Source organism: Selaginella moellendorffii, unplaced genomic scaffold (assembly GCF_000143415.4).
Source record: "Selaginella moellendorffii unplaced genomic scaffold, v1.0 SELMOscaffold_5, whole genome shotgun sequence".
Taxonomy (NCBI): Eukaryota; Viridiplantae; Streptophyta; class Lycopodiopsida; order Selaginellales; family Selaginellaceae; genus Selaginella; species Selaginella moellendorffii.
The window spans coordinates 1,751,970-1,765,179 of record NW_003314266.1 but is presented as its reverse complement, the minus strand read 5'-3'; the positions used below and the strand labels follow the sequence as shown (position 1 = coordinate 1,765,179).

The 13,210-nt window shown below is 42.8% G+C and overlaps 3 protein-coding genes and 1 long non-coding RNA gene across 5 annotated transcripts; 2 read left to right on the top strand and 2 right to left on the bottom strand.

The window, feature by feature from the left end:
• Positions 1 to 469: 469 nt before the first annotated feature.
• Positions 470 to 1,220, bottom strand: LOC9660190 (thioredoxin-like protein YLS8). The gene is made up of 3 exons (XM_002964795.2): positions 1,084 to 1,220; positions 686 to 1,027; positions 470 to 634 (listed from the first exon to the last, which is right to left on the bottom strand). Exons 1-2 carry the CDS (start codon positions 1,201 to 1,203, stop codon positions 719 to 721), a joined length of 429 nt encoding a protein of 142 aa, XP_002964841.1. The 5' UTR covers positions 1,204 to 1,220; the 3' UTR covers positions 470 to 634; positions 686 to 718.
• Positions 1,221 to 5,761: 4,541 nt separating this feature from the next.
• LOC9658819 (beta-glucosidase 34) lies at positions 5,762 to 8,285 on the top strand. Its single transcript, XM_024669635.1, has 13 exons — positions 5,762 to 5,987; positions 6,058 to 6,124; positions 6,191 to 6,249; positions 6,316 to 6,391; positions 6,487 to 6,552; positions 6,625 to 6,709; positions 6,767 to 7,010; positions 7,069 to 7,184; positions 7,243 to 7,454; positions 7,518 to 7,549; positions 7,608 to 7,710; positions 7,763 to 7,871; positions 7,934 to 8,285. The coding sequence occupies exons 1-13, from the start codon at positions 5,847 to 5,849 to the stop codon at positions 8,124 to 8,126; spliced, it is 1,503 nt and encodes a 500-aa protein (XP_024525403.1). The 5' UTR covers positions 5,762 to 5,846; the 3' UTR covers positions 8,127 to 8,285.
• Positions 8,286 to 8,479: 194 nt separating this feature from the next.
• LOC112344591 lies at positions 8,480 to 8,974 on the top strand. The gene is made up of 3 exons (XR_002991756.1): positions 8,480 to 8,650; positions 8,719 to 8,766; positions 8,837 to 8,974. It is a non-coding gene; the product is annotated as an uncharacterized LOC112344591 (long non-coding RNA).
• Positions 8,951 to 11,560, bottom strand: LOC9660189 (beta-glucosidase 24). Of its 2 annotated transcripts, XM_024669634.1 has the most exons (13): positions 11,099 to 11,560; positions 10,952 to 11,018; positions 10,824 to 10,882; positions 10,672 to 10,747; positions 10,548 to 10,613; positions 10,399 to 10,486; positions 10,091 to 10,331; positions 9,920 to 10,035; positions 9,656 to 9,870; positions 9,566 to 9,597; positions 9,406 to 9,508; positions 9,240 to 9,348; positions 8,951 to 9,188 (listed from the first exon to the last, which is right to left on the bottom strand). In XM_024669634.1, exons 1-13 carry the CDS (start codon positions 11,309 to 11,311, stop codon positions 8,993 to 8,995), a joined length of 1,581 nt encoding a protein of 526 aa, XP_024525402.1. In that variant the 5' UTR covers positions 11,312 to 11,560; the 3' UTR covers positions 8,951 to 8,992. The 2 variants fall into 2 exon arrangements, with proteins under 2 accessions (XP_024525402.1, XP_024525401.1); XM_024669633.1 differs by having other exon boundaries at positions 10,824 to 11,018.
• Between the last annotated feature and the right edge of the window lie 1,650 nt (positions 11,561 to 13,210).

The following is a 13,210-nucleotide window of genomic DNA, read 5'->3' as shown; positions in this document are numbered from 1 at the left end:
CCAGCAGCGTCCTCCAGAACGATGCCACCAGCACTCTTCTCACTGTGGCTGTGCAAATCCTGCCCTCGGCAAAGCTCTCGCTGGATTCCATAGTCGCCATCAACACCCTCATCTCCACACACGGTCCCGAAAGGGAAAGGAGCAGTGACGCCGAGCAACGAGCTCCAAAGTCTCAACCTTTCTCTTCTTTCAGCTTCTCTCGTTTCCGTACGTTTGTTTCTGGTCCTTCCCGTGATCACGTCCCTCGTTTTGTCTCTTGAAGATTGTTGCCTTGAGGGGATATCATCCATCCTGCTCGTCCTCGCATTGATTTCTCCCTCAGCAACAGCCAGAAACCTCCATAGCTCCGCCCTTTTTGCCTGTGTTTTGTCTTTGACTCTTCGTTATCCAGCAGGGGAAAGTCAAGAACACACCTCGGAATTTCCTGCCTGGCACGCATTGCAGAGATACCATCTTGTAAGGCAAGTGGTTCGGGTATTGAATTTCGTCCTCTCGTGTGTGCCCTTTAAGTTATGAAAAATGAAAAACTAAAGACCCAAGTATTAAGTCGTCTGTTCTATTAGAAAAGAGTATACCTTTTCCAATACTAGATAGAACTAAGATCTTCCAAGCTCGGGACTGCTGCTTGAAAAGTCTGTAAAAAAGAAGAGAAGTCGCTTAGCAATCGCGTAAATTGATCCATTACCATCTTGTTCTTGTTTTGTTCTTTTGTTCCTTCTTAGTAGCGGTACTTCGTGGAATAATCCTTGGGAGAAACAACGAGACCTCGACCTTTCCTGGCGCCGCGGTAGACAGTCTCCACAATGTCGATGAACTCCTGCTTGTCCTTGAGCGCCCAGTTGATCTTGTTGTTGTTGCCGGTGCCAAGGTCGATCATGATGTGCTTGTTGCGGAAGAAGAACATCACAGTACAGGGATCGTAGAGCTCGTACATGGTGTTGAAATCCGGGACCTCGGTGATGTCCACCAGGTAGATCACGGCGAAATTCTTGAGCGGCTCCGCGACATTGGCCAGCACCTCGTCCATCTGCGAGGACACGGAATTAGGGCAAAGAGATTACCGGGAGAGCGATTCCAGCTTACCTGCATACACGTCTCGTCCCAATCGTGGCCGAAGCGAATCACCACGACGCGCTCGTCCTCCGTGAGGATCGCTTGATCCACAACATAGCCGGAGTGGAGGTGGGGTAGCAAGTACGACATTCTCTCAAGAACCCTAGTTTCGGATAAGACATAAAAGAATGATATATAGAATCTAGGGCAACATTCAGCCTTGAGAATTTCCTGATTTTCTTCTAATGCATGGTTTGCTCTCATACGGTCGATTCAAGCGAGCAATCAAAGATTTGAGCAGGAAAATTATAGACAGGAGCAATGGCGATGTCGTAGTCGATCAATATCACAGGTTTAAAGTGGAGGCTATTTCTTCTTGATACTGATGATATAAAGTCCATGAAGGGGATGGATATGGATGCCTACATAAGTATCCAGATGTCTATGGAAATATACATAAGCTGGAGCCCATCCTGGTATAAGGCTTAAGATCTTTTTGCTGTTTTTCACATTTCCTTGCTAGACAATTTTCCTGGCGGGAGCTAGATTCACTGCAAAACTTTCAGTCCTTGGATAGAGAAAGAACTTTGGCCTTCTTGATCCAGGAGTCGAAAGCAATAGGATTGAGATCTTTTTTAGTTTCTGAGGCTCTGTACCTCTCTGGTGGATGGTTGAACAGCAGCATAAGGTTAAGTATCTCTCTTTCTGATCGAGTTTGAGCTTGAGATGAAAGTATCTGATCGATGATTCAGGGAGAAATTTGTCGCGTATGAGGCACGCTTTGGGCCTTGGAGACAGGGCAAAGAACTGGATCACATTTGATGAGCCTTAGGCATTTGCTATACGAGGCTTCCGAGGGAGCACACGCTCTTGGCTAGCAGCAAAGTTGGAGGAATAGAGCTAAGAACTGGGATTAAGTTATGGATCCTGGAAAAGTCGTGATATCTTGAGTTTTCGAGGAAACTTGTATATGTTCGTGCTACATAGAGCTACAAGCACAGTAGCATCCCCATCCTCGCGAGGCAAAGATGGACAGTCTCACCAGCAGCTCCTCCAAAGACATATATCCAGATAGTGGACCACTGCCCGTCCCCACTTATGCATTGCTTCTAAAGTCTTTGAAGCAGCGGGAGAGGCTGGAATCCCTTGATCAAACTTGTCCACCAGGCCCCTGGAACACGCAATGCAGTCGGAGCAATCCTCCCCCTTCTCCACGGCCAACCCCAGTAGCCCTCTCAATGCCGTGTTCCACGGATGATATATAAAGCTGGGACGTCTTTCCCTCTCCATCAATCTTGGCTCTTTAACATTGTCTTCGAATTTATCAAATAAAAACATGGTTAGATAGATTTTGAAGGGAGCACTCTCTTCCAGGGAGTATAGTGTGCCCACATTGTGGGCAAAAGTGGCTCTCATTATTAACTGAGGCCTTGGTCGAGTTGTTAGAAGAATAGAAGTTTTATTTTCCTTGGCTTGGTTTGTGGCTAATGCACCAAACATTACAATGACACACCAAGCCATAACTTAGAACCCCCAAGAGCTGTGAAGGAACATAAAACTTCTATTCTTCCAAACAACTCCACCAAGATCTCGACCAAAAATCTATTCACTTTTGCCCACAATGTACTGCTCACCACACCTGGATATGCTGCTTCACCACATCAACTTTGCTTTGGGCTCCATTGTTCTGCCTCTTCAGCTCATGCCAAGCTCCACTACATTCTTGCGTCCTTAACCTGACTCCCTAGAATATCCCCTTTTTCTTGAATGTTCTCTCGAACACAGCCAACTCTAGAAAAATAAAAGAAAATGCCAATGAGGTGACGCCATTGCCATGTGCCAGGATCTTGCTCTTCTCCACTTCTAAGTTCTCGGCCACTATTATATAGTCTTTACATCCACGGATGACTACAGTGAGGTTCAGCCTCTGCCTAGTTTGGTCACCTCGCATTCTAGAGGGGGTGGGGGACCTGGGAGAATTCCAGGTCCTTTAATATTTTATGTGGCCCTTTTGGGTAATTGGGGGGCCTTGACTCTTAGCTTGACTCGTGGCCAAAAAAAAGTAAATTTAAGTTTGGCAGTGCTACAATTAGTGCATCCAAGAAAATTCAAAGCAGATGGAATTGCTACAAAGAGGACAATCAGGTATTTCAAAAGCACCCATGGTAACATTAATGGTGCAATCATAGGAAAACTTGACATTTCTAGCATTATTTTTAGTTGAGAATTCAAAGTAGTGTTTTGGGTGGTGAGTTAAAATCTTCATTGCATTCAAACTAAAAATTTTATTTTTAGGAAACTCAAATGAACTTATAAACTTATAAAAACTCTAGAGGTAAGTGTTTGAGACATTGGATTATGCTTCTAAAAATATATTTAGTGTAGTTTAGATATTTCTACCACCAAAACTTCTTTAAGTCCATGACATTTATCTAATGTTAGTTTTTCATCATTATAATTTTTTGTAGCTATCAACTACACAGAAAATGGGGTCTTTAATTGAGATCTTGGGATCACGAGTTCAAGCACTATATATAGGCTATTAATTCACCTTAATTTGCCCTAAAAAGCCCTAATTCAACAGAGAATAGAGAGCTCAACAGGGGCAATTAAGAGTGATGCCATACTTGGTCAAGGTGTTTGTGGCTTTGAGGATGAAGTAATAACCTTGAAAAATAAAAATGATAATAAGGAAGGAGAGTTTGTAATGATCTCAAATAGTGATAAAGATAAACTTTCAATATGCAGGATCAAGGAGATACTTTCCGATGAACCAGCTGCCAAATGTAAAACGGTTCTGGAACACATGACACTAAGTATTCAACCAATACTAGAGAAAGGAATAGTCAACCACTTAATTATTCACCGAGTACTTGTCAAATATTTGAGTATAGCTCCAATGGTAACAAAGGTATGTGAATTTGTTATTTAATACATACTTTAAAAATATGAAAGGCTACACTCTTCTGTAGCTTTAAGTAATTTTGCTACTTCTTCTCTCATCAAGGACACACTTATTCGAATATGGCAATTTAATAATGTGTTTAGTGAATTTCTAAGTGCGAAAATTTCACTCAAGGTCAATGAGAGATAAGCTTGTTAAAGATATATACATCAACAAGTGAAATTTGCATTAATGATATTTCTTCTACACTCAAATTGCTGGAAAAAGCTACTTTTGAGTTTTAGTATTCACATTTAAACTCCTTTACAATTTGTTAAACGATAATCTTAATACAAATCCTTCACAAGATCTTTACAATATTATAGGTAGGAATAACTTTAGGACAAAATAGGTGGTCATCTCTTTGTGATAGTTAGCTACAAGAGATATGTGGCATAAAAGCACAAAACATATATATTAAAAAAAGAAAATTTTCAAATAGTGAAGATTAATTTTTAAAGATTACGTGGTTTCCTAAATTGTGTTTAAGCTATTGATTGCACACAAATTCAATCAGAGCTTTTTGGATAGGAGTGAATAGATTATAAATGGTAGTTCAATACAAAAATGAAAGTTATTATTGATAATAAATTTCATTTCTTAGACTTAAGAGTTAGATAACTCTAAGTTTAGATTATAAACAATTTCAAGTCACAAATTTAATAAAAGTATTTGAATATAAATTTTTATTTGAACTTCCTAACCCAATACTACTCAAGACCTTCAAACACATGCCCTTAATCTTAAGTTATTCTTTTTAGTTATTTATAGTTTATCTTTATATGCAATTTAATTGCATCACACTTCTACTATTATATTGGAGGAGTGGGATGGTAATAGCCATGATCTAAATTATAAAATTATAAAAAGCAATGTTGCTAGAGGTACTTTTAAATCTAGATTTAGAAAAATTGTAATGGCTTATATATTGAATTTGCACCATAAAAAAATTATATTCTCTTTTAATCCACCTTAAATAAGTTTTTTTGACGAATAAAATATTCTTTCATATCTTGTAGATTACTACTCAAGTATTCTCATATCTATTGTGATTCCAAATACAAAGTATCAATTATCATTTGTTACTTCATAAAAATCTTGTATAAGTTTTATTTAGACTTCTCAACTTTATTCTATCTTGACTATCCTTTTAGCACCCTTTAGTGCCCTTTGTTACCTTACTCTTTCAAAGCTAAACTTAATACAATAAAAACTTGTGAATATAAATGGCATATTTTCAAATTGCAAAGGTTTAATTGGGGCACTGGAGCAACACAGCGCCAAGTTAATATTTTCCGTTTTTATCCATCACGCTTCACTATTGCCAATATGTAATCAATTTGAATGTAAATGAAGATGTAACAAACTAAGAATGTTATCCTTTGAACCTACCTCCAAAGCACGCCAGAAATTTCCATCTCAGAGGATGGTAAGCCACGGCTCTTGCGATCCCAACGTTTTCTTCGAAAGGCCAAAGCCAAAGAGGCGGTGGTCTTCTTTCTAGAATCACCAGGTACCCCATACGCAACTCCTGAATCCTCCATGACTGTGAACACTTATCTTATCTTACTTACCCCGCTGCCACCACGAGTTAAAATCGAAAAGTCTACTTTGCGTGGCGAGCTAAACTATTCACCCATTCCATTGGAACGAGCTCAAGCAAGGATAGACTATTTCAACGCGATTGCCCACTCCGAAATTAAGAACCATTGAATATAAGATAGGATGAGACAAATGTTAACAGTCATGGAGGATTCCGCGGTTAATAAGAGATATTGATATAATCGGCTCGTCAGGGGCAATGCGCGCGTGATCGAGCGCGCGCTTGGCTGATCATCGCTTCGATTCGATGGATCTTCGCCTGCCCCTGCTCGCCGTGCTCCTGAAATACGTTCTTGGATCCACATTTCTGGAGAATGGCGCGGCGCCGCTCAGCAGGAGCAGCTTCCCGGATGGATTTGTGTTTGGAACGGCGGCGTCGGCCTATCAGGTAGAGGAATCCTTCAGAAATTTTTTGCTTTCTTCTAATCCACGCCCTCTTCTCTTGTTTCCTTGCAAAGTTTGAAGGGGCTTTTCAAGAGGGCGGGCGGAAACCCAGCATTTGGGACACATTCTCTCACAGTTCAGGTAGCAAACCAAGGAATCACGCCCTGAAAAGCTCGAGTTCTTACTATTCGTTGTCTGGATGAGCAGGAAAAATCAAAGACGGCAGCAATGGAGACATCGCTGTTGATCAATATCACCGGTTCAAGGCCAGCTATTTCTTTCGTCCAATCGTTGTATAGACAGTGAAACCGTGGAAATTTGTGCTCTTCCAGGATGACACAAAGCTCATGAAGGACATGAACATGGATGCGTACCGATTTTCCATAAGTTGGAGCCGAGCTTTTCCTGGTCGCTATCTTTCCTTGTTTTTTTTAAACGTTTTTTGCTCCTCTTCACGCTTCCTTCGAGATAACTTTTCTGACAAGTGATTACGCTCGCTGTAGATGATAAAGTCAATCCGGAAGGCATCGCTTATTACAACTCGATCATTGATAGCCTGAAACAAGCTGGTGAGCACTCGCTTCTCATCTTAATTCCCTCTTAACTCTTGGAGTGATTTTCTAAGAAATCCTTTGGTCCAGGAATCGAGCCTTACATAACGCTGTACCACTGGGATCTTCCCGAAGCGCTACATCTTTCTGGTGGATGGTTGAACAGCAGCATATCGTAAGCTGAGAATTCATTCCTTTGATTCAACGAGATAGTTGGGCGATGGTGCTGCAGGGAAAAATACGCTGCGTATGCCGAGGCATGCTTCGAGGCATTTGGAGACAGGGTGAAGAACTGGATGACGTTTAATGAGCCATACACGTTTGCTACACGAGGTTACTCCGAGGGAGCACACGCTCCCGGCCGATGCACGGGTTGCAAATTCGGTGGAAACTCTCTGACGGAGCCTTACATTGTGACTCACAATGTTCTCCTCTCTCATGCTGCGGCTGTGAAGATCTACAGGGAGAAATTCCAGGTAACTGGTTCATCAATTTTTCTTACGATTGTGGACTCATACGCTTCTTTTTCTCCAGGAGAAACAAGGTGGTAAAATTGGAATCGCTCTGGATACGCATTGGTTCGAGCCTTTTTCGGATTCACCCGAGGATGCTGCTGCTGCTGAAAGGAGACTCGACTACAAACTTGGATGGTACGAATATTCTAAACAAAGTTCTTCAAAAGCTCAAGATGGATACTACTTTGTCCAGGTTCCTCAGTCCCATAATGTTTGGGAAATATCCTCGCTCCATGCGGCTGCATCTTGGGCCTCGACTGCCCGTGTTTACGAGCAAGCAGAGGCGAGAGATCAGAGGTTCCATCGATTTTATGGGCCTCAACCATTATACGTCAAGGTATGTTCAGGATGATCCGGCTGATGTTGCCACGAACTCTGAGATGGATCCTGCTGCTCTTTCTCTTGGCAAGTCTTTCTCAACTGGAACTTTGAGCGAAAATCTAAATCTTTAGACGCTTTGTTTTGCAGAGAGTAGAAATGGTGTGCTGATCGGGCCGCAGGTAATCAACTCTTCAATGGTGATTTCCTCCTCGCTCTGAAGGAATTTCTCTCTTGCAGGCTGGATCAAAATGGCTCTACGTCGTTCCCTGGGGAATGGAAAAGCTGCTGAAATACATCAAAGCTCGCTACAATCCACCAGAAATTTTCATCACGGAAAACGGTAGCTGTCACTTCCTTGCTATCAAACCTTACTTACTTTGTTCCGCTTTTAGGAGTTGACGAGCTAAACGATCCATCCATTTCACTGGAACAAGCGCTGCAAGACCAGCTGAGGATCGACTATTACAACGAGTACCTGAAATACATGCTGGCAGCAATGCGGTAATGCTGCTCGCTTCCATTTCTTTTCGAGATTCTAACTCGGGTGTCTTGCTCGCGATCAGCGACGGGGTAAACGTCCGCGCCTACTTTGCGTGGTCCTTCTCGGATAATTTCGAGTGGGAGATAGGCTACACGTCGAGATTTGGCATCTATTACGTTGACTATAGCGACAATCTCAAGCGATACCCCAAGAAGTCAGCGTTGTGGTTCAAGCAAATGCTAGCACGCAACGCTAGTGCCACACAGATATTATAGTCTTACACAATTTCAGACCATGGATGTCATCCAATACAATGATAGACAAGGTAAGAAAGCTAAAACAAATGTACAAACTAAACAATCCAAAAGTTTTTACCTGTGCTTTTAAAAAGGAACTAAACAATACACGAAAAGTTTTACTTGTGCTCTTGGAAACACAGACAGACACACACACACACACACAAGAGAGAGAGAGAGAGAGAGAGAGAGAGAGAGAGAGAGAGAGAGAGAGGGGTTTTACTTGTGCTCTTGGAAACTGTGAGAGAGAGAGAGAGAGAGTTGACTAGACAACTAGCTCTATGCTGACCAGATTTGACTAGCCCTAAGATGTACATGCTTTGGAATCGATCACTAGACCCAGAGTGTGAAGAGCCCTAATTTCTTGCGAGGAAGGGAGAGGATCGAAGGCGATGCCGGCAGTCCAGGCTCCCGGCTTCCGGGATAGATTCATGCGCGCCATCGGGCGGCGCAACTCAGTCTACCTCTCCTTTGTTCTCGTGGGCGGCATTATCGGCGAGCACGTAAGTGGGTTTCTTCCTTCTTCCCTTCCTTTAGGCTGAATGGGGGCTTTTTTCTCTCTTGATGGCAGTACACAAACAAGATCTTTGATAGCTGGTGGATCAGCCACAACCGCGGGGTAACGAGCTAAGATCTCTTCCGTCCTTTTGCTTCTTTTCTTTTTGCTGAATTGGTCTCTCTGTGCTTAGAAACTTTTCGAGGACATTCCAGGGCTGGGCTCGAGAGCGGCAGCAGAGTAAGCAAACATGGATCAAGAGAAAACTTTTTTTCTCTTTGCTTTGATGAACTGATAAAGATCAATGTGATAAAAAAACAGTTATATTTTTTCTCTCTTTTCCTACTTTTTACAAAGCAGACTTGGACTCACAGTTGCGATCTTTTAACATCTGCTTGAACCAAAGCGACGACAATTTCGGGTACCTCCTCATGTTGTCATTGAAATCCACAAAGTGGAGCCCAAATCTTTGCATGTAGCCGAATCTCCACTCGAAATCGTCCAGGAGGGTCCATGCCAAATAGCCTCTAACATTGACTCCTTTCCTGATAAAACAAAAGCTGTCGGAGGTGACTTCTATCATACAAGATTCTTACTTGACTGCCTGTAGCAAATATTTTAGATAGCTTTGGTAGAACTTGATACGATTATGGTCTTGTAAAGATTGCTCCAGTGGAGCCGATGGATCGTTTGCCTCGTCCATTCCTGCAAAACATTATAAAAATGTAAGCGATATGTGTACATGTAACGAGCCAAAGTTACCATTTTCTGTGATTATAATCTCTGGAGGATTGTAGTGGTCTTTAACGTACAAAAGGAGCTTCTCTATTCCCCAAGGAACTATGTACAACCAGGAAGAAGCCGACTGCAAAGAACTCGAGCATAAGTGAGTCTTTACATACTTTTTTCAAGACAAACTTACCTTGGGTCCAATCTCGACACCATTCCTTGCAACTGCTCAGAAAAAAAGTTTCAACAATTACAACTTTTTTTTAGAGTAGACAATGCTTACCAAGTTGCAAGACTTGTGAATCACCATTGGCAGTGTTGGCTGGTGTAACAGCAGGCATGTCTTGGACATAGCGCGTTGTATAGTGGTTGAGTCCCAAAAAATCGATAGAGCTTTTCACTGCCTGGCGTTGCTCCTCTGTAAACACTGGAAGCCGGGGCCCCAGGCGTGTACGCATTCTCTCGGGATAGTTTCCAGAAGTGAGTGGCTCCAAAAACCTGCTCCAAGTTTTACCAAACAAGAACTAAAGAACATACAGATACGTACCAGCCAAGCTCAAAGTCGAGGCTCCTCTTTGAGGCCTCTATATCCATCTTTGAATTAGAGAAAGGCTCAAACCAGTAAGAGTTTAGCGTGATCCCAATTTTGCCTCCTTGCCGAGCCTGGAAACTCTGATGTTAAAACACAGAGACGAGAAGAAGAAACCAATCAACTTACTTGAAACTTTTGCTTGTAGATCCTAACAGCAGCAGCATGGGAGAGAAGCATATTGTGTCCAACAATGTATGGCTCGGTGAGTGAGTTCCCGTTGGAACAGCTAGAACACCGACCGGGAGCGTGACTACCTTCAGAGTATGCCTTGAGACTGAAAAGCTGCGGCTCGTTAAATGTGATCCACGTCTTTACTCTATCTCCAAAAGCATCGAAGCAGGCCTCAGCATACGCTGCAAAAATGTCCCTGGAAATTCCAGCATACCAATCAGTTTTTGCTTGTCTTCTCGGCATTTTGAAGAGAGAAAGCTTACACAATGCTCGAGTTAAGCCAGCCACCATTGGAGCCATCTAGAGCTTGGGGAAGATCGAAGTGATTCAACGTCACATAAGGCTCGATTCCTAGTCAAGAGTTGGACAAAGTTAAATCTACCAGAAGAAGAGCACTACTTTGGACGCTTACCTGCGCTCAAAAGCTCGTCAATCAACGCGTTGTAGTATGCCTGGCCCTCGACGTTCACGGAACCATCTGGTAGAAGCAACGTAAGGACTTTTAACTCCTCCAACGAAATGGAAATCCCACTCACCGATAAAGAAGCGGCTCCAGCTTATGGAAAACCTGTAAGCGTCCATTCCCATGTTTTTAATCAGCCCCACGTCTTCCTGGCAGCTCAAAACAAGAAGAAAAAAAAATTCCATTAGACTCTACAGAGCTCTCAAATCCTCGCTCGAACCATACCCGAAATCGGTGATATTGATCATTCGCTAAGTCGCCTGTGGTACCATCCTGAATCTTTCCTGGGAAGAACAAAGGAGATTGTGTTTCATCAAAATGTTTGCGAGGAAACGAAGAGATATCGATCATACCTTGGGTATGAGAAAATGTGTCCCAAATGCTGGGTTGTCGCCCTCCCTCCGCGGCAGCGCCTTCATACTAGAGACGAAAACGAAAGAAAAAATCCCCAAAATCTAAGAACTTGGAGAGAAAGACAAGAGACAAGAATCAAATCTCACCTGATAAGCCGACGACGAGACTCCAAACACGAATCCCTGCGGGAAATCGCACCTCTCGAGGCGTTCTTGTGACGAAATCCCATCTTGCGACGAAATCCCGTCGCTCACACGCAGCAGCGGCGCGACGCGAGCTCCATCGCTCAAAGATCCATCGCCAAAAATCAAGAAGCCGCAGACAAGAAGCCGCGCAAGAATCGATCCAATGCTCCTCATCTCTCTTGATTCTTTCCTCCCCGCGCTCCCCCCCCTTTTTCTTCTTTGCCAAGAAGCCGCTCAAAATCGACCAGTCAAATGCGACCTCGTCCAACTCGAATTCTCTCCAAACCCAAACTCTCGGCGGACAGCGATTCCTGGTCAGAGCTAGGACGAGGGCGATTCTCCTCGGATCGAAGCTCCAGAAATCCTTTCGCGACCACTAGCTAATGCCCAATACGTATGAATGGACCGCCGATCTAACGGCTGACGTGGAAGAGCCCTAAAAGAATAAACTCTAAGATTTAAATTTGATTCCCAATTACTTATTTTCCTCATTAAGGGACTTGATTATATTAGCTTTAAACCAAAGCATCATGACACTTGAAAACTACTAAACTAATCACCCAACGAGCTCAAGCAAGGGTAGACTATTTCAACGCGATTGCCCACTCGAAATTAAGAACCATCACGGAAAGTAGCCTTTTCGATTTTAACCCGTGGTGGCAGCGGGGTGAGTGTCGTGCTTTGCTCGTCGAAGATAAGTGTTCGCAGTCAGAGGAGCTGCGTCCGCCACCTCTTTGGCTTTGGCCTTCGAAGAAAACGTTGGGATCGCAAGAGCTGTGGCTTACCGTTCTCTGAGATGGAAATTTCTGGCATGACTGTGTTGCTCGAATCTTCTTTGCTTCATGGGAGGAGTTCTCTTCCAGGTCAACCATTGCACACCATGCTCCAAGAACTTTAAGAAAAAGCGTACATACCGGACCAAAAGTAGATCTTGAGTTTACAAAGAACCTTGTTTATGCGAAGTTTATAGTCGAGTCTCCTTTTAGCAGCAACAGCATCCTCCACCGAGTCCAACAGGAGTACTGAATCCCACCTTGAAAAACCAAATGGTTTAAAGCATTATAGCAACCACAAAAGTTTGATGAACTTGGAATTTTTCCTGCGGGAGATGACAATTTTCTCCCTGAATCATCTTTCATGTCAATCTCAAACTTGATGAGAAGAGTTAAGCTAGATACTTAATGTTATGCCACTGTTCTACCAGAGCAGGAAGATCCCAATGCTAGAGCATTACGTAAGGCTCGATTCCTAGATCAAGAAAGTTCTTTGAAAATCAATCTTGACAAGGATTTAAAATTTTCACCAGCTTGTTCAGGCGAGAGTTGTGGTTGAATTCCCCTACAGTAAGTCTAGCTCACGTCAGGAAAATTGTCTAGCAGAAGAGCAACTTGAACAAAAATAATCTCAATTCTTTTCAAAGCCGGACTCGGTCCCGAGCTTGGAAGATCTTATAGTATTTCTAATAGAACAGACAACTTAATACTTGGGTCTTTTGTTTTTCATTTTTCATAACTTAAGAGCACACACGAGAGACGAAAGTCAATACCCGAAAGACTTGCCGTACAAGGTGGTGTCTCTGCAATGCGTGCCAGCGGACAACACGGTGAAAGGCCGAGGTGCGTTCTTGACTTTCCCCTGCTGAATAGTAAGTAAATAACAAAGAGTCAAAGACAAAACACAGGCAAAAAGGACGGGGCTATGGAGGTTTCTGCCTGTTGGTGAGGGAGAAATCAAGGCAGTGCCAGAGGACGAGCAAGATGGTCCTTTCAAGGTAATAGACTTCTTCAAGAGACAAAACGAGGGACGTGATCGCTGGGAAGGACGAGAAACAAACTTACGGAAACAAGAGAAGCTGAAAGAAGGGAAGAGATCTTCAAAGGTTGAGACTTTAGAGCTCATTATTTAATGTCAATGCTTCTTTCCAATGAATTTTGTGGTGGCAAGATTTTATTACTTGCTACAGTATTTGTAATTCATTTTTAATACCAATTACTGTAAACTAATATAATTGTAATACGAAATTGCTTCAGCTAGTTTTAGTACTCCTTTCCCCTTCGGGACCATGTGTGGAGA

What these genes read in the sequence shown, in the direction of transcription:
- LOC9660190 (XM_002964795.2), bottom strand. Translation starts at nt 1,203, where the DNA reads ATGTCGTACTTGCTACCCCACCTCCACTCCGGCTATGTTGTGGATCAA. An exon ending in GGGACGAGACGTGTATGCAG is followed by an intron (nt 1,028 to 1,083) that starts GTAAGCTGGAAT and finishes GTGTCCTCGCAG; the next exon opens with ATGGACGAGGTGCTGGCCAA.
- LOC9658819 (XM_024669635.1), top strand. Translation starts at nt 5,847, where the DNA reads ATGGATCTTCGCCTGCCCCTGCTCGCCGTGCTCCTGAAATACGTTCTT. An exon ending in CGGCGGCGTCGGCCTATCAG is followed by an intron (nt 5,988 to 6,057) that starts GTAGAGGAATCC and finishes TTCCTTGCAAAG; the next exon opens with TTTGAAGGGGCTTTTCAAGA. An exon ending in GTGTGCTGATCGGGCCGCAG is followed by an intron (nt 7,550 to 7,607) that starts GTAATCAACTCT and finishes TCTCTCTTGCAG; the next exon opens with GCTGGATCAAAATGGCTCTA.
- LOC9660189 (XM_024669633.1), bottom strand. Translation starts at nt 11,311, where the DNA reads ATGAGGAGCATTGGATCGATTCTTGCGCGGCTTCTTGTCTGCGGCTTC. An exon ending in TCTCGTCGTCGGCTTATCAG is followed by an intron (nt 11,019 to 11,098) that starts GTGAGATTTGAT and finishes TTTCGTCTCTAG; the next exon opens with TATGAAGGCGCTGCCGCGGA. An exon ending in ATCAATATCACCGATTTCGG is followed by an intron (nt 10,748 to 10,823) that starts GTATGGTTCGAG and finishes TTGAGCTGCCAG; the next exon opens with GAAGACGTGGGGCTGATTAA.